Source organism: Lutjanus erythropterus, chromosome 6 (assembly GCF_056507025.1).
Source record: "Lutjanus erythropterus isolate fLutEry1 chromosome 6, fLutEry1.hap2, whole genome shotgun sequence".
Classification (NCBI taxonomy): Eukaryota; Metazoa; Chordata; class Actinopteri; order Lutjaniformes; family Lutjanidae; genus Lutjanus; species Lutjanus erythropterus.
The window spans coordinates 13290325-13315248 of NC_139322.1; the positions used below are offsets into that span (position 1 = coordinate 13290325).

Below are 24924 nucleotides of genomic sequence, written 5' to 3' on the forward strand. Positions count from 1 at the left end.
ATAATTGGTTAAACCTGTAGCTGCTGTGAACAGTGTGCAGGGTTCTACATTAATGCTTTTTTCACTTCGCAAGTGGGTCAGAAATCTACTTGTGATGTCTTTAATGTATTGTTTTGTCAGTCCCACCCCCACAAATGCAGCATTTCTGGCCATTTCTGCATGAAAAATTACTTTAATGATTAATTGATTATTTCCACCACTTGTCATGGCATTTTAATTTCCTCGTGCAGGTAGGCAATCTCCTGCACAATGTGTGACAAAACAGGATTATAATGAAGTACTGTAACAACAACAACAATAGTAATAATGAACTTTATTTATATAGTACTTTTCAAAAACAGGTTTGCAAAGTGCTTCGCAGACATGACAGCAGAAAATACATTGTTCAGTTAAAAATTTAAATCAATTCAGTGCAAAAGACAATGAATAAAAATTTAAGAGACAATGAACAAAAATCTACAGAGAAGCCCAGGCCTCCAAATCTTGTCCTCCATGCCCTGGGAAATGTCACATCATCATGATTTTATTATTATTATTATTTTTTCAGTTAAAATTAAAATTGCGATGCTAAAATGATCATTCTCACTAAATGTGAATATGATTTATTTTACCATATCATGCAGACCTACTATATTTATACTACTACTATATATATATATATATATATATAAGATTCTATTTATGGCAGCTTTATCATATAGGATTTCATTACATTATGACTTCATGTTTTTCGTGGAGTATTCGACTGCTGCTGAATGTCAAAAGGACAACAAAAACTGGTGCTTTATCCAGCTGGGTTTAATTATTAATGACCTCTGTTGCAGCAGAGGAGAAACCTTACACACTCTTATACAAAGCTCCCCCAGTGTTTTTCAAATCACTTTTAAAACACAGTGTTCCTGCATATGGAAGGTGCATATTTAATTTGTATTTTTTATTACATACATTTCATTTGACTAAACATGGGCTTGTTAATATATTTTGTGTATCTGGTTAACACTCACCGAGGCACGATATATTAAGATTATTTCAGTAGTGACAGTAATGCGTGACATTAAAAGGCATCATATCCTCAAACCTATTGGTTGTCTTCCTTTTCTTTCACAACAAACAATAAAAATGTTTTGACTGTATAAAATATTTTATCATTTTAGCTGTCTGTTTCTTCCCTTTTCCTTTCTTCTTGCAGACTAAATTTCCGAAATAGGTGAGGAACTGCAACCTCTTTTCTCTGGAAACAGCCAAGAGGGAGGGAGGAGTTTAAACAAAGGCCCTCTCCACATAAAAAAAAATGGAGGCTTGTGCTGAGAAGCCATGGTGTCCTGCTCCTCTCAGTCTACATGCTGCCATTTCTACTTCTAAACCCTTCAAATGAGACAACAACCGCCAGATTCTACACTTGGAGACTTTAAAACACTGTTACACGGGGTTTGTATGTCAAAAATACTCAGATTAATCATGTTATTTTGTGGTTTTAGGCCTAGCTCTGTGCTTATTTTTCTTCCCCTGTCTCTGACACTCACAGTGCTGCCCCTGCCTGCACTGAACAAAGATAATTACTCAGGAAACATTTCGGCCAATCAGACGCGGCCTTGTATCCTGCCTGTGAGGAAGGCGACCAGTCAGGATCTGGCTAACATCACTGGGGCCTGATCGCCTTGCCTGAAGAGCGGAGCCTTCCCCGGCTGAGGGCTGAGAGTGTCCTCCATGTTTTATAAGTGTTGACATAACAGTGTGTCAGGCAGCCATGCATCCACAGAGGTAAGCTCTGTCTTTTTTATCTCAACTCTCTGATAACAACATGGCTTCCTTCTTGTCGTTGTGCTGACTGTTGGTTTCTCATGATAAACGTGCACACCTTAAAATCAGTTTAGTGTGCAGCAGCAGGAGGAGGAGGAGGAGGAGCTGGGGTGGATTGGAGGCCTCGGCAGGCCTCTCTGCAGCTCCACAGCGCCGAGGGTGGGGGGTTGGGTAACGACTCTCACCCTTGCTCTCTTCTCTGTGTCTCAGGGTCACATGGGTGCCCCAGACAACCAGGCTGCCATACAGGAGGCAGAGTGGACCATGGCAAATCCTTTTCCTTTTTTATAATGCAAAAGAGAGTTAGATTCAGAAATGGCACCCACATCTCCTTTCTGTTGTGGCAGTCCTGTGTTTGTAGCCTGGCAGAGAAAGAATGGGGGATGGGCAGTGGAGGAGGAGGTGGGGGGTATTATGTACCCCTTTGTAAGTGGATTGGCTCTGTGCTGTTTTCTTGTGTGTCATGCCAGGCCGGGGAATAGACATGGGGGGCAACAGATGTGCTTGTTAGGAGGACAAGGAGTGCAGGGCAGAACTGAGTACTGGTTTTCAGTTTAATATTCTGATATATGTATGTGTAAAATTATTCAGACACTGAAAACATTTGGAACGACTACAAGGACTTTTTAACTGGTTATTAAATGGTCTGAAGTTACTACTGATGTCTCTATATGACCTACATAAGCAAATGAGACGGGACATCAAAAACAGACGTTTTGGGCTTGTAAAGCATCCCGAGCACAGCAAACTAACGAAAAAATAAGGAAATACAGGCATTAGGCAGAGTCTCCGCAGATACGGTCACCACCACACACTGCCAGTGCGTCATAAGTGTTAAGGGATCGTGTTAATATGAGTTTATACATTACTTTTAGGAAAATGTTGCGTACTGTGCCTTTAACCGGGTCTTATTCTCCTGTGTCTACATTTTCCCAGGCAAAGTTACATTGAGTAACATGTTAGCCAGTTAAACAGAACTAGGAGGAAATTTGTATTCCGATTAACTGTGCTTTTGGCATTAAGTTTTGTGGTTATTACAGTGGAAACGCAACAGCTTTTGTCCAGTGGGGCCTCCAAAATCAACAAAACATGAAAGTTCCTTGTAACAGCTTTAAGAAAACTGCATGTTGGTCAGAGGATGGGCCCACATGAAACAAACCTTTTGTCGAGGGTCAATACTCTTCCAATTCTTCCAGTCTTATCTTCAGAAATAATGTGTTGAGACGCCTCTTTTTACAGCCAGGAGAGTTTGCAGCCCTCGGCTTTGTCAACTCTACAGCCCTATTGTGAAACTGCTTCCTCGACTCTGATCCTCAGACCGACAGTGGCCATTTTGTGTTTCAGAGAGCTCTTTCCCTCTAGTCAACTAGGACTGCAACTAATGATTATTTTCATTGTATAGTCTGTTGCTTATTTTCTTGATTGATCAGTTAGTTGTTGGGTCCATAAAATGTCAGAAAATAGTGAAAAATATCGATCAGTGTTTCCCAAAGGCCAGCTTGATGTCTTCAAATGTCTTGTTTTGTCCACGACCCAAAGACATTCATTTTACTGTTGTGGAGGAGTACAGAAACCAGAAAATATTCACATTTAAGAAGCTGAAATCAGATCATTTTGCTGATTAATTTAATAGTGGACAGCTGATCGATGAATTGATTAATCGTTGAAGCTCTAGAAAACAACATGTTAGAAATATGCATTTTTTCAAATAAGAAATCCACACAAAGACGAACTGTATGAGGAAGCTCTACTTCCCTGTCATACTTTTCAGAGCTTGGACTGTACATTGTGTTACATCATGGATCACCATTTTAGCAGTCTGAACTGCATGAGAGTAACAAAGAATGTCTTCTTTCTCTCGTGGCATGTTTCCTCTGCAGAAAATATTCATATCACAATCTGTATTTCCCCTTAGCCTATGACTGGCTCACTCTCTCTGTGCTGTAAAACCAAAACCAAAAGTTTACATCCGAATAGTAACAAGCTACTCTGGTGTGCATGAGTGAGCCTGTAATATAAATGCTACATTGAGAGTTAAAAATGTCAGCAATGCGTAACGTCATGGTGTTTGGACAAATCGTCTGGGCCTCTTTCTGAGGCAATGTAGCCCATAAACAGGACGGCAGAGGAACCGTTGAGTTATGCATCACAACCATGAATATAATCTCCCGTAAGGCCTTTTTCAAATCCCCTCTGATTTATACTGTCATAATGAAGAAGGGCAAGCTAAACTGGAGGAATATAAACCGTCTAATGCAGGGGGAAATCTCTGCATTGCAGCAAAAATGCTTTTTAAGAGGAAGAGGGGAGCCTGCACACTGTGTGATCCATGTGGCATAGCACAGCCGACCAATAATGTTCCACCCTGTTGGCCCTCCAGCCAATTGCAGCTGCAGTTGAGGTTAAAGATTGACAATCAGAGGGAGAGCAGCAGGGAGAGCAAGGGCCTTCTGGAAAATTCCACAGCCATCTTTGATTCACCCTTTTACAGCCTTATATAAAATCCAGGTCAAATCTTTTCTTTTATACAGGATATTCTGTGCATATGAGTAGTGTACTTTAACACTGTGGAGGAGTCGTGCTAAAGCAGGCGTATTTATGTTGTTAAAAACATTATTTTATGAAATGTTGACTAGGAACTTGTGTCTTCTGCTTTTTATTTTGTTTTTGTTGATTTTAGGAAAAGTAAAAGCTAATAGGATGCATTGTTTTCATTTGTCTGCATGTGAGGCTGAATGTATCTTGCCATTTCTCAAAACCTAATAATCTCTGTGGGGTTTTGTGTAGAATGGTGAGTAGGTTGTTTTTAGTGAATGGTATTAATCCCATCTATTAATTAAGGATTTTAAGAATACAATATAATGTTTGCATTGAATGACTTTCCTTGAGTGCTACATCAAAAGGCCAAAATTCAGAAATTTGTCTGTTTGATGTATAAAAGCTGCCCTTTTCTTTAAGTTATAGAGAAGGGCTTTTCCAGGATCTGACTGTGGCTTCAGTCTCTTTTGTCAAAATGCAATCTAATTATTGTATGACAGCAGTATTCACAGGGAAGGAGGGAAGCCAGGATCGAAGACATAAAAAAACAAAAAAGAGAGATGAGTGTTTCTCACTTTGCTGAATTTTCCCGTGTCTCCCTCTCTTGTGTTTCTCCTCTATCTCCTCTGTCATCGGCTGTTAAGATTTGTCTTGACACAGCCGTGTTTTTTTTTTTTTTTTAGCAAAATGTTGGATTGCTGTAATCTCCACAGATCTCTCTGGTCCTCCTGCATGGATGTGCCAGTGCCTGAGTCTGAGCCTCAGAGTGGGGGATGGGGGAGCGGGGGGAGGGGAGCAAGCTGTGGCCTCCATTTTCTGTGACGAGAGAAACCCTGCACGTCTCTCACAGGAGTGGAATCTAAAGGCATTGAGTCAGTGTTGTTTCCTTTTTGTCCATCAGGTACTGCTTGCAGGAGGGGAATACTGTTCAGTGTTTTCTTGAACCCACGTCTCCCTGGAATACATCCCACAATCTGCTGAGGATTTATTTGCCTGAACTCTCCTTGTGTGATGGATCATAGCTCCTGATCTAAGAAGGCCTTTTGGATCTTTTTACTGCTTGTCATCCTGTCTTCCTCATAGCCGCAGCAATGTCTTACCCTTGGTATTAGGTGTGTATGTACTATAGGGGTTGTGGCACTTGTGTTCAGCAGCTCTGGGCTCCCTGGTGATGGCGGATGTTCTCTCTTTTCAGGGCTGTGTTACACGTAGCAGAGCAACTTGGCTAACGTTGTCTTATTTTCATGTGGGCCTCGTTTGTTCTCTCAGTCCGGAACAGGAAGGCCCGGAGGGGTTGGGGTGTGTGTATGTGTGTGTGCATGAGATTATTGGCAGGCTGAAACAAGATACCCATGTGCCATATTTGTAAAAATAACTCTGCTCTACCCATGTTATGATGCATTCATTCTTCAAAGTTTCACTTTGATAAGCTGTCTGTGATTGCCAGTTTGAATGCTTGAAAGAACAAGGAGTATGTTGGCTGTACTGTTGGGTTGGTAACAGCACTTGCTGCTTTGTTTAGTAGAAATAACTTCTTTAATCATTGTTAAACCTTTGAATTGTGAAGCAAACGTCAATGTTGACTTGGTGTTTAAATAATTATAGGTTTTACGGCTGATTTGATCACATCCAATCTGTTTAAGAGTCGGGTTTGTCCTATCAGATACCTTAAACCCTTTAGGATATGTGTCTCCTCCCTATGCCTATCACCGAACTGACATTTGATCAACTTTGTGTGGAATGTCTCTTTAAGGGTGGAGGTGGGGACACGAAGAACATTCCTCTACTTTCAGAAGAGAGGAAAAAAACAGAAGCTTATCCCACAAATGTGGTTGACCTTTGAGTCGTAGCCCGTAAACCCATCATCCTAGCTGGAAACCAGAGCCGCAGCCAATGCTATGAACTGGTCAAGTGTGTGACCTGTCAGGGGTCCTTGCGAGGGTTTGTCTTCTCGGGGTTCGTGAATAAAGGCTACATCCTTGGAACGAGGCCCTCTGTGGCTCTGACAAAGGAGGAGCCAAACACTCAAAGACTTCCATTTATCGGCAGAGTCCCTTTATTCCCGTCAGGTTTTTTTTTTCCTCAGAGGAAATGAGATGAGAGCAGGACTGGAGACGTGAGAAATCAAGCTTTCCCCTTGTTATGCTAGATGTGTGTGTTCGAGATACTAGCTTTTAGATCGATTCATAGGAATTTATGAAAGTTGCAGCAAGTGACTGTGGAGGAAGATGGTTGATTGTTGAGTGTCATTCTCAGCTTGTCAAATTACTGAAACCTTGGATTGGTGGTTTAAAGATGGATGATTTTTTCAGTCTCATTGCCAGGTTGTCAACCACACGACTTACATATTGCTTAAAGGTTATTGTGGACCTTTTGCTCAGTGACATCAAAAATAAATTGCCTATCTCAGCTTTAATGTATGTTATTCATATTAGTTTGTAAACACAACAGTTGAGTAGGCACAAATTTTAAGTTCTGATTTAAAAAACACATTAAACACCTCTGTATCTTCACAATTGAGCCTTCTTGAGTCTCACCCCTTTTTGCTTTTTGCTCTAATAACAAGTGAGCAAGCTCACCGGTGGAACCTCAGTCAACGCAATCTAATTTTCTGTTTTCTGTATTTAGATAGGCTGTGTGCTAGGCAGGTCTATGTTGAAAAGAGATCTTTGTTTTGAAGATGGGAAAAAGCTAACAAGCTTAGTTGCTTATGTTAGCAAAATGCAAGCTAACAAGCCACTGAACAGTTGATGTAGATTAGGGTTTTGCTAACGTTAGCTATTGGATATAACTAGCTAGCTAATGATTGATGTAGATTAGCTAGCTAGTTTTTTTTTTAAAAAGTCTAGCTAACTTAAATGTAACTATATATGTCGTTTTGACAGGTCCCCCAGCAACATCTATTAACCATCTTTGATATCTGGTTTTCTTTTCAAGATTAGCCAAGCACAAAGCTTATCTAAGTGCAGGAAACAGGAAAGGAGAAAGTTGACCAGCGGGGCTTTTTTTTATTGTCACTTTTTTCCACGTTGAGTCAAACCGTGCCACGCTGATTTGCATTTTCACCCACCTCCAAGTGGGTTGTGGTGACATCTTGCACACTGAGGCCAACCTTTGATGAATCCCCCTCTAGCCCTCAAACAATCATGTGTTGTCAGACTGAACTCAAGTCTGCAAGAGAAAGAGGTTTTTAAAAGTGTCTGTGTGTTCAGCTCTCAGTACTTTTTATAGCTTCTAACTGAATCTCTGCGGTTTTAACTTTAGCATCTCTCGCATGTCGCTGTTTTTCCAGGTATCTGCTAACTGTTTCATGTACGTTGTCAGCCATGTAGGAATCATGAAGTTACTGCTGATGAAAACCCAATATATCCTAATTTAGCTGCTTCATAATAAAAACTTTTGAATAACAAAATAAAAATGGGCTTTTATTGTGAAGAAACACCTTCAAGTGAGTAGCATGGTTGTAATGGGGATGCAAATCTCTGCTGTGCTTGGCTGACGTGCTGAGTCAAACCAAGCCAGCACATGTATGTAAAAAGGGTCTGAGGTTTTAAAAGGGACGGAACTAAGGTTGGGTAAATTATATATATTTTAATTTATTCTAAATGAAAAATATGCGGTGCCAGATTTATACAGTGGGTACACATGAGTTTGGCCAATGGAGACATTTTAAATATACTTGTAGTGAAGACTGAGGCCACTGATATTTAGATACAGACCTTGTTTGAAGCTTATTAGATGAATCTCTTGCTATTGGTCTCTAAGAATGGGCCCAAAACCCTCAGAGGAACTGTTGTTACTGAAGGGGCTTGAGAGGTAGCATAAACATATACTGTTAATCACCATGAGACACTCTCCCTCCAGTAGTATGGACCGACTCCCTCTTTACTATTCACCATTTGTTAGAATAGAAGCGCAGCAAAGATCAGGACCTAGCGGGAGTACAATCCACAGCTGCGATCTCTCCTGAAGGACGGAGGTGCAGGGTAATGTCAGCTAAATGGCCTTATGTGGTGTTGTGAATATCAACTTGTGCTTTAGCGGAGAGGAGCGTTGCCATGGTGATTGTTACCATTCTCTCTCTTGTAACATAAAGACCATGTTCATACTGGTTTGTCACTGACAATATGGAAGGGATTTGAACTTGGTACCACAATGTCAGACAGAGATGTGCTGAAACCAAATGACAACAATAACAATGGAAAGCTGCTCAGTCCCTATTGACAGATCCTCTGGGACCCGGGTGCCTTAGGTGGTGTTCCACTTGTTTACTGTTATGCTGATGTGGTTTCTGAACACCCTTTCTGACTTTGTGTTTGCCTCTCTTTCTGTGTTTCTGTGTGTGCTCTTGTTCGGTGCTCTGCAGTCTGGCTGAGGAGGAGGTGAAGACAGAGTCTGATGTGGTAGAGGGGATGGATGCATCTGCACGATCCAAAGGTAAGTCTCTGAGGCCGAGCAGCTCGCATTAAGAGTCAAATGTCTTAGGCATCTTAGTTTCAGAGGATGTCGAGGGTATTTACTGTAAGTTTCAAGAGCAGTGTAATGCATTTTGTTGCCTCTTAGGACTGCAAAGATAATCCATTGTGCCTGGCTGCCTGCCTGTTTAGATTTTGTGTCAAGTATCAACACAGGGTCTCGTTAGGTTAAAGGGAGCCGTCTAGATATTTCTTACTATCAAGTGGTATTTTATTGTGAATAAGTGGCATCCTCAATAACTGCTTTTTAGATCTGTGTGATTGCTGTCAGTAAATGTTATCATCAAAATTCCAAATGCTGAATGCTGCATCTGAACACCAGTTTGCTCACTGAAACTAGCTTGCTTCAATTTCCTCTCCGATTCTCAATAAGCTCTCAGGATGTGGGAGGATGGGATCAATACATTACGGTTTATGTTTGTTTTCATCCTCTTGATTTATTCTAGGAATAGTTCCATTACTGCCACAGAATCTGTTTTTAATCTTCTTAAGTCTGTGTAACGTGTTGGACTTGAGTGCTGTGAACAATATAAGCCCGACCTGACTGTCTTTCTGTGTCCAGTCCCTGAACCACCAGGGTCAGCAGACAGACCAGCGGCACCACAGAAGAGAAAGGTGTCGAGTCCCACCCATTCCTCCAACGGACACTCTCCTTCGGACACCTCCCCCAGCCCGCTCAAGAAAAAGAAGAAGCCAGGGGCAGTCAACTCCAACAACAAAGACCAGGTAAGGGCCCCAGTGTACTCATTTCAAAATATGGGGTGTTCTCAAAGGCTGTGGAGTTCAGTGCTGTGGACAAATGCCAGTGTATTTGCTGTGACAGCTCTGTCCTTCTCCTGCAGAGAGTGGAGTTATCAAAAGAGATGGGCCCCTAAAATTATGAGTTTGAACTGCTTTGTCTTCCACCCAGCTGACAATTCATATTCCAAAGCAGTTCACCACATTGAAAAGGCATTAAACTGTCACTGCCACGTTTGTTGTCAGAAACTTTTGATTCTTCCACTTCTTCTGGAGTTCCCTTTGATTCTGAGCAGTCCCCTCTAGTAGATTTATCACATCCATGTCAACGTAAAGGATGCATGAAAGCATATGAGCAGTGACATTTACTTTAGTTGAAGCTGACATATCTATTTTTGGACATTAAGGGGACATAAATGAGCCTTTAGTCTTATTTTCTAATATAGACTACCTGAAATGTGATAATGCAGGTGTTGATCAGTTGAACAAGACTGAGCCTCATTGCCTGTGAGAGCACGCCAATTTTGATTGCAGTATACTGCCAGCTTAAATATGGATAAATATGTATGAATGTTACCTGCTGTGACAGTGGATATGTCTTGTTGTGATTGCTGTGTTGTGCATGGTCAACTCACAGTTATTTCATTAATTTTTAGACATTATGTATATTTGTATTCTTATCAATCCTCTATGGTAATTTATGTCCTGTTGTTTTGCTGGATGGAAGTGTTTTGCATTTTGGTGATATATGACTCTGATGCTCTGAAGTTTTTACCTGCTTGACACATTAATGTGGGACTGAGTAATTTCCTTTTGTCCTTTTGTCCTCTATTGAACATGCATGATATTAAAAGATAATTTTTGTAATAATCTGACAGGTGTTTGATATGAACATAATTAAAGGCTTGCTGATGATTTTAGAATAAGGTAGTTGTCCCTCTCTAAGTCTGCCCCTTTCTGCTATTTGCTCCAAGAACAGTTTTGCACTACTGCACAAATTCAGTGGGCTGTGTACTGTATCCAGGAAGTAAACCTGGAAACTAGAAAACTGTCTTTGTGTATGCACCAGTAATTCCTTGTGGACGCATTGTTGCATACTGTATCTAGTTCATTATAATACACCTATGATAGGGTCATAGGTTAAGTTATCTGCTGTTAGATAGCTAAAACTAACTAGTGAGTTAATGAGTCATGTAGATTAGGTAGCTAGTTAGCCAGCCTTTTGCTAACATTAGCTAACTTAAAATGTGAATAGATGTGGCTTTTATAGGCCCTCCAGCAGCCTTTTAACCATCTTCAAAATTCAAGATATAGGTTCCTAGCACATATCATATCTAAGTACAGGAAAGGAGAAAGCTGACCAAGGTACCAAGCTTGCACAACTGTTATTGGACCACAGAGCAAAAAGGGACGGGAGTTAGGAAATTTACCACTACTCGTGATAAATTTATTCCAAACACTGATTTGGTGTAAGCTCAGGTGGTACTAGCTAAAGATAACTGGATTGGACTGTGAAACACCGTCTCAAGCTGTGATAGCAGATGCATCAGTTTCTATTGATCCATTAATGTAGCATCAGTAAAGTTCAGGTCGGGTCATTACCAGAGAACAATATCATGCATTGTGTTTGCTCTCAGCTCACACCCTAAAACCTGTTGGTTTAGTCTTGTTTGACTCACAGTTGAAACAGTCACATGACTTGAGTAGATGTTCAGATAACTTATTTATCTGCTTGTTTTGTGTTAAGTTCATTGCTTTTACTCTATGCTGCTTACCCTGCTTACCCCACCTTACTGTTGCCTTGTTTCCGTTGCACTGCACCTTTTTGTGTTCCTGCGTGTTTTTTGAAACCTGCCCCCCTGTTTCTCTTGCCTGCATTTCAGTCAGAGCTAAGACATGGTCCCTTTTACTATATGAAGCAGCCAGCACTCACCACAGACCCTGTTGATGTTGTACCGCAGGACGGCAGGAATGACTTCTACTGCTGGCTGTGCCACCGCGAGGGCCAGGTGCTCTGCTGTGAGCTCTGCCCCAGGGTGTACCACGCCAAGTGCCTCAAACTACCAGCCGAGCCCGAGGGCGACTGGTTCTGTCCAGAGTGTGAGGTATCTCGCTGAAGACGTGTGTGTGTGTGTGGGTGTACACAAATAATTGTGGGACTCAAGGCACAATCTTTTGTCAACTAAGCTTGCTTAGTTGACAAAAGGGGGTGTCAGACTATGTGCCATGAACGGCCAGAGAGGAGTAATCAGTGAAATCACCTGCTTTATCTGTGGTTGAACGACAAACCTACAGACTCTTGGCCCTTCATGACACATGATGTGACACCCCTGCAAGCTAATTGCTCACACTACAAGTCTGAGAGATGTTAGATTAAAGCTTCAATATGTTTCTTTACCTTTAAGTAAATCTACTTAGCATTTCTTTCCATTGGCACAAATTTAATTATACATATGAACAAGCTTAATCAAAAAACAGGAGATACCGTTAACTTTACAAAATTTATCATGTTAATTTATTCTTTTTATTTTCATTCTGTTTAATAATGTAATTAATTATTAAACTTTTTTGTTCTTGTTGCAGAAAATAACAGTTGCTGAATGCATTGAAACCCAGAGCAAGGCAATGACAATGCTGACAATAGACCAGCTCTCCTACTTGCTCAAATTCGCACTCCAAAAGATTAAACAGCCTGGGGTAAGACTTGTAAAGACTTGTATGCTGTTTCACAAGGTGTCCTACAATCTAAAAGTGTTATATATCAAAACATAAAATTTAAGGAAATGAGACACCAAAATTTTGACTAATGCATCTTTTTTTTTTTCATATTTTGTCTAAAACTGAGCAGACTGAGCCTTTCCAGAAACCTGTGTCTTTGGAACAGCATCCTGATTATGCAGAGTACATTTTCCACCCCATGGACCTGTGTACTTTAGAGAAGGTAACATAATTTATTTGTTTGTTTATTTATTTATTTACTTATTATGATAAAAACAGAAGGCACAAAGAAATGTACAGACATACAAAGTAAAGTTAAAAATGCGAAATGAGCAGGAAAAGACAAGAAAAAACTTCAAAATCTTAAATCTAAAAACAAGTGGCCCTATGAGATTCTGATTTTCAGCTGTGAGGACACGTAAAGAATGGGAATTGCATATAAAACCACCCAGACGAGCTTAAACACACACGAGACTGCAGGAAATGATGGTGTAATGGTGATGGGTGTTATCAAGGTATACAACAGAGTACAACTTTATTGTCTGTCAGAGTGGAAAATTGTCTCTGCCTCACCAGAAAATAAAAGCAGGGCAAGAACATGTAACATATGAAACAGATTAACAAACAAGTAACACATCGAACAAATTTATTCAAAACGTATTTATTCAAGTACTGTTCTCAAGTTAAAATTCAAGGTACTTTGATTACTTGGAAGATGCACTGTCACAAAGCTGAAAACAGCAACATGACAAACATATAATGATCCTATAGAATAAGATGCATTACTGCAGATTAAATTACCCAACATTATATAAAGTAGATTAAATGAGCTCAACCTTTAACATCTACAGCAGTACCATGCACATTAATACAGCAGTAATATTAATCCTAAAACATCATATATAATAGTAAAACACTGACAGGGACCATTTTCTCCCTGAAAGCAGATCGTATGCAAACCAGAGGACCTGATGTTTACATTTTCCGAGGCAAAGCTACATTGAGTCTAATGCAAGCCAGTTAAAAAGAAGCAGGATGAGATTTTTCTTTAGATGATTTTATTTGTGCCATCAAATTTTGTGGTTTTGGCGGTGGAAACGCTGCCGCTTTTGTCCAGATGGGCCTCCAAAATCAAGACAATATCAAAGTTCCTTGTAGTATTTAGATAAAAGACCTGAATACTTCTTCTACTGCACTATGGCACACAAGTAAAAAATACAGATACAATAACTAAAAGAAAAAATAAAACTTTAAAACATAACATGCTCAATATACATACACTGTTACACATAGAGAGAAAGATTAATCTGTCTTAGTATTTATCATATTTAACAGATTATTTTCTTTTAAGTATCCTGTGATTAATTTTGTTGTCACTTTCTTATAGAATATCAAAAAGAAAATGTATGGCTGCACAGAAGCCTTTCTTGCTGATATGAAGTGGATCCTACACAACTGCATCATCTACAATGGAGGTAAGACACTTTGACACATCAGTAATCCCTCTACTCTTCTAATTTCCAGAAGAAAATATGAATTAAGCTTGTCTCTTAATTCCAGGTAATCACAAATTAACAGCCACAGCGAAAGTCATCGTCAAAATTTGTGAACATGAGGTAAAGAAGGTTTACCAACTCAAAGACAGCAATGATTCTGTGGATGTGCCAGATTTATATAACTAATTCCATCTTTTTTTATTCGATATGTATTTCTAGATGAATGAGATTGAGGTGTGTCCAGAGTGCTACCTGTCCTCATGCCAAAAAAGGGACAACTGGTTTTGTGAGCCATGTGTAGGTCTTTACACAATCTTGGATATCAGATTTAAGTGTGTATACACTTTGGTTTAGATGTTAGACCTGTGTTGCATTGAATTGTTTTGCTTTGTCCCTAATAGAGTCAACCACACCCCCTGGTCTGGGCTAAGCTAAAGGGTTTTCCCTTCTGGCCAGCAAAAGCGCTTCGGGAAAAGGACGGGCAGGTAGACGCACGCTTCTTTGGACAACATGACAGGTGAGAAGCATTGTACAGAAAATTGGTGCCACAGTTCTTTTTATACTAGATGGAAAAAAAAAAACACTATCACCCACTAACATCTGGCTCTTGTCTTCATTGGGGAAGGGTACGATCGGCATTTAGATGAGTGTGGATAAACATTTTATTTCCTATAAATTCTTCACAATAAAAGTCCATCCATAAAAGGAAATGTTGAGTTTTCATCAACAGTCCCTGAACAGGACTCCTATACAACTGAAACTGAACATGAAACAGTAAAATAAAGCAGATGCCTGTGATCCAGGAGAGAAACTAAACTTCAAACCACAGAGATTCAGTTAGAAGGTACAAATCTACTCAGAGCTCACCTGCACGCACAGTCAAGCCAGTCATCTATTTCACTGGGTTGAGCTGTATTTTAAAAAACCTGTATATACGCACTAATTTTGGGTTAAATACAATAGAAGTATTAGGACTGTTGAACCTAAAGATTAGTCTCCTGCTTATATTATTTTGCTAAATGCTTAATTGTTCTTTTCTGCTCTTATGTAGGGCCTGGGTCCCCATCAACAACTGCTACCTCATGTCCAAAGAGATCCCCTTCTCTGTGAAGAAAACAAAGAGCATTTTCAACAGTGCCATGCAAGAGATGGAAGTCTACGTGGAAAACATTCGCAAGAAATTTGGGGTCTTCAACTATGCACCCTTCCGCACTCCCTACACACCCAACAACCAGCTACAGATGCTACTGGATCCCTCCAACCCCAGTGCTGGGACAGTGAAGACAGAGAAACCGGATAAACTTCGCTTCAACTTCGATATAACGGCATCTCCTAAGATGGTCCTCAGCAAGAGTTCCACGCCCAGTGGCATGAGTCGGAGGGTCTCCATGACGGACATGCCTCGGTCTCCCATGAGCACTAACTCCTCAGTTCATACAGGGTCTGATGGGGAGCAGGACATGGAAAAGGCCAGCAGGAATCCTGCCTTCCACTACAGCACTGGAGAGGAATCAATGGACTGTACTGGTAAATAAATGTTGAAGTGGCTATAATCAATATTTTTATAACAACAGTGTATCAAATGATGACAATGTGAAAGAGGTTGCTCAGCTCACTGAAGGCAGTGAGAGTGAATCAAAACAGTACAGTTGCATTGCTAGTGAATGTAGTGGAGCGTTTAGCAGCTAAAGAGGCATTTATTTCCTTCAGGAGTTTTTTTGAGACCAAACCAGAAGGGTGCACTATGAAGCAAGTTCAACACAGCCAGGGTTTCTTTGAGTTAGCTGGCTTGACCTAAAATCCCAGTCAGAGGTAGTTTGCATTGCAATGATGGTTATCAACTTTCTTTGTTAAGCCAGGCTTTCTTCTTTCGACTCTGTGCACATTCAAATAACACATTTGACTCTTCTTCCTCACAAAAATTGCCGGTCATGTGTTGCCTACTTCAGTCTAGAGGAACAGGTTGTTATCATGGAGAGCAATAAGGAATATTTAAACAAAACATGACAGCAAAACAACACTGTTGCTACAAATAAGGCATGACAAAAATTCTGGCAGAAATCTACCAATAGACTCAATGCACTCTCTATGCCTCCCATTTATTTTTAAGTGCACTTAAAACTTGATTCAGCATATTTAAGCATGATACTCAAGAACTGCATTCAGGTCTGACACTGTGCCACGAAAATCGCTTTCACTTTTGGCCAAATGAAAATTAAACTCCATTTGTAGATTGAATATTCTCTAATAAATATCAGTAGTCTAGTCACTTTTGTCAGCAGTGTAAAATGGACTTGGCAAGCAACAAAATCTTGCATAAAAACAGAATTTTAAGTGTCTATAGTATAAAGTTCTTTTGGTGTATGGATGATATGCTGTGTTAAATTTAAAGTGTTAATATGACCTGAAGCCATGTGGGAAAAAAATCTGCACCAGTTAAATGCATGTAGGTTTCCATGGCAATGCGATGCATGAAATTTGCACTGCTGTAATTATATTACATGGCTTCATTCTATGTAATTATTAATAAACATCTTAGCAAGTTTGCATATATGACTATTCCCTCAGCTGAGAATCTAAAACACTCATTAAAAATATTGTCAGAAAAAAAAAAAGACTATAACTGGACCACATTAGGTATGCAACATAGGTTACCATGGTGATCTAACCAGGTTAAAGGAGAGCCACCTTTATGACATTAAAAGCTCTGGCTTAAGGCTCAACATTACTCACCCATTAATATTTGATCATTAAGCTTCGAAGTAATCCTCTCAAAGCTAAAACCTGAATGAATATTGGACTTACATTCACAAAAATGTCTAGAAACATGACTTAAAATGAATAATAGTTTTGCTTCATAACTGTCGGATGTGTAAATCAGCAGCTGTTTACCAACAAGTTCAGCATATCAACTTTAAAGGTTATGATAGGCCAAATGTTTCTGCTGCCCCCAAATAGCCCAAAAAAAAAGTTATTTCAGGTTCACACACACTCATGCATAACCATGAGTGGAGTGACGCCATTAAACATTTTGCCTCAACAAGCAAAAAGACATTGTTTTTGCCTGCATTTGCTTGTAATTACAGCGTCTCCTGTGTCAGGGAAGATGGGTCCTGCAGGCACTGTGACAGGCAGCCCGAAGCCCTTTAACCCTGGACTGGTGCCCAAGCAGGAAAGGACTGCAGGCACAGGTGGCATCCTCAATCTCAACCTGGGTCAGTACCAGTACGACAAAAATACTGTAACAAGGCCATATCATTAACAAATCCGCATCATTATCATGTTGAATTTGTATTAAAATCGAACATTGACTTGTTCTTTTCAGATCGGGTGAAGGCTGAGATGGATCTAAAGGAGCTGAGTGAGACAGTGCAACAACTACAGCAGCAAAATCAGCAACAACAGGGAGGATCAGCTGCCCTCACTACCCCAAAGAGACCCATCAGGAGCCTGGACAAGACCATCGAGAGCTGCAAGGCACAGCTCGGTACATGCACGTTTTCTTTTTGTTTTGGCATGTCCATTTTTGTACTGTAAATATCACGCCGTGCTGACTCTAGATATGTATAGCAATCCAAATGACAAAACTTCCTAGTAATGTTAAAAATATTTAATTTTTTGTGATGTAGTCAGTTTACAAGAAGAAGATAATTTTTATAGTCTAATATAGTAAATTACGAATGTCATCACTAAATGTTGTAATGGGATAGCAGTGTGACTGCTCCTGACTTAGGACTGGTGGAAATGGAAAATAATTTGTTAGGCTATTACCAAAGGAAAAAAACTTAATATCTTTATTCCACTCTGTCTGACAAAGCATTTTAACTCTTTTAGAAAAATGTAATCAAGAAGGTTTGTTTCTCCTTACAGGGATAGATGAGATCTCTGAAGATGTGTACAAAGGTGTGGATCACAGTGACTCCGAGGACTCTGAGAAATCTGACTCGAGTGAGAGCGAGTATCTCAGTGATGAGGAACACAAGCCAAAGAGCTCCGCCCAGGACGACAAAGACAAAGCAGAAAGAAAAAGGCCCAAAGTCAGCACTGACGGAGAGATTAAAGAAGGGGTTACAGGGACAGCGGATAAAGCCACCCCTGAACCTCTGCTCAAAGACAAGCAGGGCAGCAACGGCCCAGATCGGGACCTCCAAGACAAGCCCAGAACGCCCCAGTCTCAGCCCCTCATTGATAAGGCCAAAGCTCCAGAGGAGGGCAGAGCAGCTGCTGCCACATCAGCAGCCGAGCAAGACTCTGACTCTGAAAGAGAGCTGGTGATTGACCTCGGGGATGAACATGGAGGCCGTGACTCAAAGAGGGCGAGAAGAGAGGCCTCTGCTGCCAAAACTCCCAAAGAGTCTAATGTTGCCAAGTCGGAAGGTGAGGCTATCGATGTGTTGTTAACATTTTCTCCTGTCATTTTCAATATAACTTGTGTCTTGAAGACTGTTGGGATGTTATGATGTTAGATCACACAGTGAGGTGCAGGCCAGTGAGAGCTTCAAAGTCCATCAAAATTAAAACCTGTCACATTTCCACCACCCCATGTTTTATTCACCAAGTGTTCTCAGCTGTATTGTCCTTAGGATGGTGTCTGACTCTACAAAAATTGGCAAAAGAAATGTAAATTAAGTTTGCCATGACCTTAACATTCCTTTGCTGATGTGGCTTTTGGCTCTTATAAAATTGTTGGAGTCAAGATGGACAAGTATAAAATTAATGCCACAGAACCAACAATAGTTTTTTAGTTTCACACATTCTTCGACCTTGTCAAAACATTACCAATATGGCAATTTGGCTGCCCCCACTTCATCATACGCTGCAATCCATTGTACCTCTGTCATGGAAAAGTGTAACTGAACAGTATTTCAAGTCGGAATTCAAAGTCAAAACTCGGGTGAGATCCATCCATCTAGCCCAGGTTTGCTGACATAAACACACCTGACATTGCTGCAATAAAGCGGCGCTCACAGTTAACGGCAAGCATCATCGATTTTTACTGCATGTAGTGTTTCTGCTGTCAAATGTGCTCCAACAACTTCATTTCCATGAATGTAATTTGTGCTTCATTGAAGTCTCTGCGAGCATGTGGTACTAGCCTGCTCCTCCTCCCTGCCTCTTTTAAAGTTTGCTAATCTGTCATATCAGTTGCTGTAGATGCTTGTAAAATTAAAGAGACTTGCCATACAAACATCAGTTTGCTGCCAGCGTCCATATCTTCATGAGCAGATGCACTGAGATGCATTCAGATTGGAAGTCGGGAATACCGACTCAGAATTCTCAGCTTCTGACTTGCGATAGATTTGAGTGTGTTACGCTACTAGTGCCTAATTTAGTGTTGTGCCACTGGCCTCAAGCAAAGATTAGGGGTGAGCCACAGATATCTTATAAGCTCACTTCCTTTTGTACTTCGCAGTCTTCAGTTCCAGCTGAACCTGACTCAAGTGACATTATTGTAAAGGGGAACTTCACCAATTTTACACACAGGTTGTTGCTTGAGGACAAATGGTCTTAAGTAGACTGTAGAAAAATAGCTTCAGATCTAATTGCTCATTTAACCCTCTTGGTCTTGAAGTGCCACATTTAAAAACCTAGATTTCCTAATTTTAATTCAAGGTCGTTTTCTTTTCGCACAGGTAAAGTGCCTTCATCTTCTGCAGCAGCTGCACCATCAAGGGAAGCTGCCTCTAACTTGAAAGACTCTTTGCAGCCTGCCATCACAGCAGCCCTCAACCTCGTTTCCACTGCAGCGTCTGGTCAGGCCAGTGCCACCACAGCCACCAGTGTCCCCTCTCCTGCCTCCACCTCAGTCTCCACAACGTCCCCGGTTCCTGCTGCTGTGAAGAAACAGCGCCCTCTACTGCCTAAAGAGACGGCTCAGGCTGTGCAGCGGGCAGTAGTGTGGAATCCGACCAAATTCCAGACATCCTCTCAGAAGTGGCACATGCAGAAGGTGCAGAGGCAACAGCAGCATGGAGAGCAGTCAGCGGTGCAGACGCAGGCACAGAGTCAGACACGCAGCCCACAGCAGCTGCAGTCACAACAGCAGAACTCCTCTTCAAGTACCCGCTATCAGACCAGACAAGCAGCCAAGGGTATATACACCAGCAGAATCATTCCTCTGCACATTAACCTCAGCATAATAGAATTGGATGTGTATTAATGTGTGTATTAATTTCCCGTTTTTCATCTTTTTTTTCCCTGCAGTGCAACAAAAAGACCCGTCTCAGACTACATCCTCATCAGCAGCTGGCCAGGTCACATCTGGTAGCTCTTCATCTCTCATGTCAGGAGACTTGCAGATCCCCACAGTCTCAGCAGATGTGGCTGCAGATATAGCCAAGTACACAAACAAAGTAAGTTAGAACCCTCTGCTCTGGTATTAAATGTGGGAAATTAGCAAAAGACTGCATTAGGATCAATTAAATTCATATAAATTGAATTACTGCTTTGTTCACTAAATTCAGGGTTTCTGTGGGTCCTTAAATAGTTTTAGAAATTCCAAAGTCCAACAATTTTAGGTCTTAAAATGTGTCAAAAATGATTTTGACAGGTCTTAAAAATCAATTAGATGATGAAGTTAACACTACAATATAGTTATATATTAAGTTGCAATTCAGTCTTGCTTTTAAATGTGTTTTTTAAAAGTTTCTTGTGATCACACTGTAACAACTACAAAACAAAAATAAAACCTGACCGGGCACAATTTGCATTTGTGGTCACTGGTTCCATGTCAGAGTACACCCAGCAAGCTACATGCTCCGCCTTTAAGGGTGACAGATTTATTTAATTAACATTAATTAATTAATAAGATATGAATTAACATTTTAACATTTTTTTGCCAGCATGGATGTGAAATAGGTCTTACATTGTATTTATAATGGTCTTAAAAAGTCTTAAATTGAACTTATTGAAACCTGCAGAAACCCTGTTAATTTTTACAAGATGAAAGTTGTTAAAACTGTGGACTCATATCAGCTGTTTTTCTCAAAACTCTGCAGATTATGGACACAATAAAAGGGACAATGACTGAAATCTACAACGACCTTTCCAAAAGCACATCAGGAAACACAATTGCAGAGGTAAATTCTGGCTCATAGTTTGATTATCAATATATCATAATACTTTGCAAGTGTTAATCTTTGTAATTTTGCCCCAGATTCGACGGTTAAGGATAGAGATTGAGAAGCTCCAGTGGCTGCATCAACAAGAGCTGTCAGAGATGAAGCACAATCTTGGTGAGTTTCTTGCTTTCAGTAATGTGTCACCACACCTCCTGAGAGTTGATGCACTACTGAACCAGAACTGAACAAGTGGTTTCATGAATATTATATAAATTCAGATGTTAATTTTTCACACATGCTATGAGGTCGAAGTTATTTTTATTTTTGTCTCACTTAAATCTAGAACTGACGATGGCAGAGATGAGGCAGAGTCTGGAGCAGGAAAGAGAGCGGTTGGTGGCGGAGGTGAAGAAGCAAACGGAGTCGGAGAAGCAGCAGGCAGTGGACGAGACCAAAAAGAAACAGTGGTGCGCTAATTGCAGGAAAGAGGCCATCTTCTACTGCTGCTGGAATACAAGTTACTGTGATTACCCCTGCCAGCAGGCACACTGGCCAGAACACATGAAGTCCTGCACACAGTCAGGTAACACTCATAAAACACTCAGAAACGCACTCATGATGCATTGGTGTGTCCAATATAATGATTAAATTGCGGCTGCTTGCTTTGATAACTAACATCTGTTGTTGATTTATGTTGGGCGCTGTGATGCAAAAAGCTGTCACACAGCGGTTTGGCAACTGGATTAATGTAGTCTACCAAAGATACTCAGATAGGAGAAGCATGAAAATATTAAAGTATTTTGTAATCCAATCATTTATTATTTAAAGTTCATTTACAAGCAGGTTTGAAGACAGCCTAAGGCCATTTGTTTTTTTCTCAGAGCTGTGTTCAGTTGTGTTTTCTCAGCGTGAAAGCTTCCTCAGTGCAGTGTTTGTGTGACTGTTTCCTGTTGCAGGTGGAGCACCCAGTATTCACTCCTAAAATACTGTGACCTAAAACTAAAAATGTTTTTGACACGTAGCACTCATTGCAGTAAAACTGCATTAGTCAGACAATAATCTAACTAACTATGTACTGTAGAAAAATGTTTTTTCCAGTATGATGGATACTTCTTCTGACTTATACCAGATTTAAATTGAATTAGAAAGTTATTTAACTCTAGTGACAAGGTTCGGGAGTGACTTATTAGAAATCCACTCACGCTTAAGTCTGATATGAAACTCTTCAGATTTTTAATTTGTTATGTCTGGTTTTTAGCTGGATAAATGTTGCTGCTCTTGACTGCATGTAATTTTAACATTAAAGTGAAATGTTGAGGCAGCTCCTTCTCCATGGTTATTATGTTCATACTCCAGTTTCTTGCAATTAATGTCAAATGTACAATGAAATGACAGCATCCCAAACAGTCAGTAATAAATACAGTTAGCCTCATCATTTTGATTCATGGACACAACATTGCCTTCTACCCAACTGTTCAACTTTATTTGTCTCTGAAGGGCAATTGATTTTGCAGTAAGGGTTGATCAGGTTGATCTTACAATCATAGAATTCATAAAATGATAAAGAGCTGAATTTCGGGAGAATCAATTTTAAAATCAATGTCATTTGTGTGAATAGATCTCCAAAATAAATACACATGGAGATTAGAGTACAGTTCGTCAACATTAAGTGTGAGACGAAGTAAAAATTCTGCAGATGCACACAGGAAAATCTACAGTGTCCATATCCTCATGTTATATTTTGCTTATGCTTGCAGCCACAGCGTCGCAGCAAGAGCCAGAAGCAGAGCAAAACTCAGACCCTTCAGTCAAATCATCAGGCCACTCTCCAGCCACACAGACCCTGCCCTCAGCAGCAGGATCCATATCAGACAAAAGCAACTCTCCCACATATATGGACAAGAACAAGGACAGTGCTGGAGTTACTGTGACCTAACTGCTACACTACGGATACTCTCGCACATTCTGCAAGGCTGTGGGGCTCGTCACATCAAACTGAAAGCTTAAGGGCCTGCACCTCCATGACAAATCACTTTGATTTTTCCATTCCCTCATGTACATCTGCTCGGTGGACATTTTTTTTGGTTCATCTCTCACAGTTTCCACAAGTCTGTGTTCAGGTGGTTTCACCATGTGAAAGTAGTCTGTCTTGAGAAATAAAATGTGAGCCTGTATGTTTTCATACTGTAGTTTTATTATAGCTCTGTTACCACTTTGTTTCTGAGCAAGATTGTATCAAACCACAGAATATTTGCTACATTAACACTTTCAATGCTGCTCTTAAGTACTTCATGGCTGTTTTATTTTGTCGAGTGCTCTTCATGTTATGAGACAAAAACATTTAAACAGCCATCAACATTTGATAGTCATTTATCATGGTGCCATCAGAGGTATTTTGACATATGCAAGTTTCATCTTTATGTTTTAAACCATTTCTGCTTTATGTCAACTGGGGTATTTCAAGTAATGCAAGTTTAAACATGTTTTCAACCATGACCATTTCATGTCAGCCGTGGCATTTTTGGCTCATACCAGTTTTGTATTGTAGTCCCACATTGTACTATAGTCCTGCATAAAAAAATATCTGTGATTTATTAAAAAGAACTAAAAAATTTAAACTGTACAAAGTTTTTGTAAGAAAATACCTGAACAATATTTATAGTGTTATATGTTTTTATAGTATGTTTAATGAAATCACATTTCTATGTGTCTAAACAAAGTTATTTGAAAATAAATTACTTCACATGAATGTCAGCTCTGAGCAAAGTCTCTGTTAAACCGGTTATCCAAAGCTGATATAAATCATGGTCAGACTGTCTCTAAGAACTGGGTAGGCATAATTAGAAACTGCATTTTGGCTGGATATTATTTCCTGTGAGCATGTCTGTTTTGAGCTTGTGTCTCGTTCGTGTTTACACATTGTACATACAATAAATGGACTTGTGAAGAAAAAATAAAAGTGCTCTGATCAACTTAGTACAGTGAACCTTGATTGATTTTAAGTAACTAAGTACATTTACTCAAGTACTGTACTTAGGTACAATTTTGAGGTACTTGTACTTTTCTTGACTATTTCTATTTGATGCTACTTTATACATAGTCACTAGTTACTTTACAGATTCTGATGATTTTAGAAAGAAAATGTGAAAATGTGTGTGTATGATTTGTTTTAGATTAAACTACAGTATAGAGACTTTATTAGGGATCCTTAAACATGAGCTCTAACTTGATTTACTTGACAAAAATAGTAAAAATACTACTTACACATTAATGCATCAGAATTATTCATCCAATATGATTCATAATATTGTAAAACTTACAGGGAGCATTTTTACGTATCATGAGCAGCCTACTTTTACTGTGAATACTTAAAGTACTTGAAAAGTAGTCATTTGAAGAACATAAAAAATAGACTTATTTTTTTTTATCAAATAAAAAAATATGGTCTCATTTATATATTTATATTTATATATGTATGGCATTGTTCATTTATTTCATAGGCATAATTCTTTATGTATTTATATATTAATAACGACTAAAATTGTATTCCATACTTCTACCCCTGGTCAGACCTCATTCTGTGGTAATGACCACAAATCAAACGATATCTGATAACAGAGGAATGATCTCGCTGGATGAATAGATCATGTGGTTGTGTCTAGAAGGGATCTCTTGATTGGTTGCAAAACTCTCGCGAGATTTGTACGTGTTATTACTTAATTGTGCATGATGTAAAAACGAATTATGTTTTATAACGTGACAAAGCTGTAATAAGATCTGGTTCGATTTCGGGGCGGGGAGAGATTTTGGTTAAGATTAGTAAAAGATCATGGCTCGGATTAAAATTATTACTCTCGCGAGATCCTTCGCGTGGTTGGGGTTCCCTTCTACTACGACTACCGAAGTGCTTTCCGCCTCTGAATAATTCTCGCGAGATTACGTATCAGCAAGGCAGAGAAAATGGAAGGCTGTGCTAGCTAGCTAGCTAACTGAACGAATCCTTTAATAACTGGAAAATAATCATTTGTATGCAAGGTATGGTTTTAGTTTTCCTCACGGTGTTGGTAGTACATTTGATTCATATGTCGGTATTATTGG

At 39.8% G+C, this 24924-nt stretch overlaps 2 protein-coding genes across 6 annotated transcripts in view; both read left to right on the top strand.

Annotated features, from left to right (window-relative positions):
- The first annotated feature begins 1239 nt into the window (after positions 1–1239).
- Positions 1240–23802, top strand: LOC146324990 (MYND-type zinc finger-containing chromatin reader ZMYND8-like). Of its 5 annotated transcripts, none has more exons than XM_084720692.1 (21): positions 1240–1432; positions 1526–1761; positions 8705–8775; positions 9376–9539; positions 11435–11656; positions 12135–12248; positions 12400–12492; positions 13657–13744; positions 13830–13885; positions 13985–14062; positions 14167–14282; positions 14817–15292; positions 16852–16980; positions 17091–17252; positions 17636–18142; positions 19399–19857; positions 19970–20118; positions 20764–20844; positions 20922–21000; positions 21170–21409; positions 22584–23802. In XM_084720692.1, exons 2-21 carry the CDS (start codon positions 1748–1750, stop codon positions 22760–22762), a joined length of 3477 nt encoding a protein of 1158 aa, XP_084576818.1. In that variant the 5' UTR covers positions 1240–1432; positions 1526–1747; the 3' UTR covers positions 22763–23802. The 5 variants fall into 5 exon arrangements, with proteins under 5 accessions (XP_084576818.1, XP_084576817.1, XP_084576820.1 ...); XM_084720691.1 differs by having other exon boundaries at positions 1240–1428; XM_084720694.1 differs by having other exon boundaries at positions 1240–1428; positions 11513–11656.
- Positions 23803–24744: 942 nt separating this feature from the next.
- Positions 24745–24924, top strand: part of LOC146324991 (uncharacterized) — a 34579-nt gene continuing 34399 nt past the window's right edge. The window contains exon 1 of the mRNA XM_084720697.1: positions 24745–24861. The gene's annotated coding sequence lies outside the window, so the exon portion shown is untranslated. The remainder of the gene's footprint in view (positions 24862–24924) is intronic.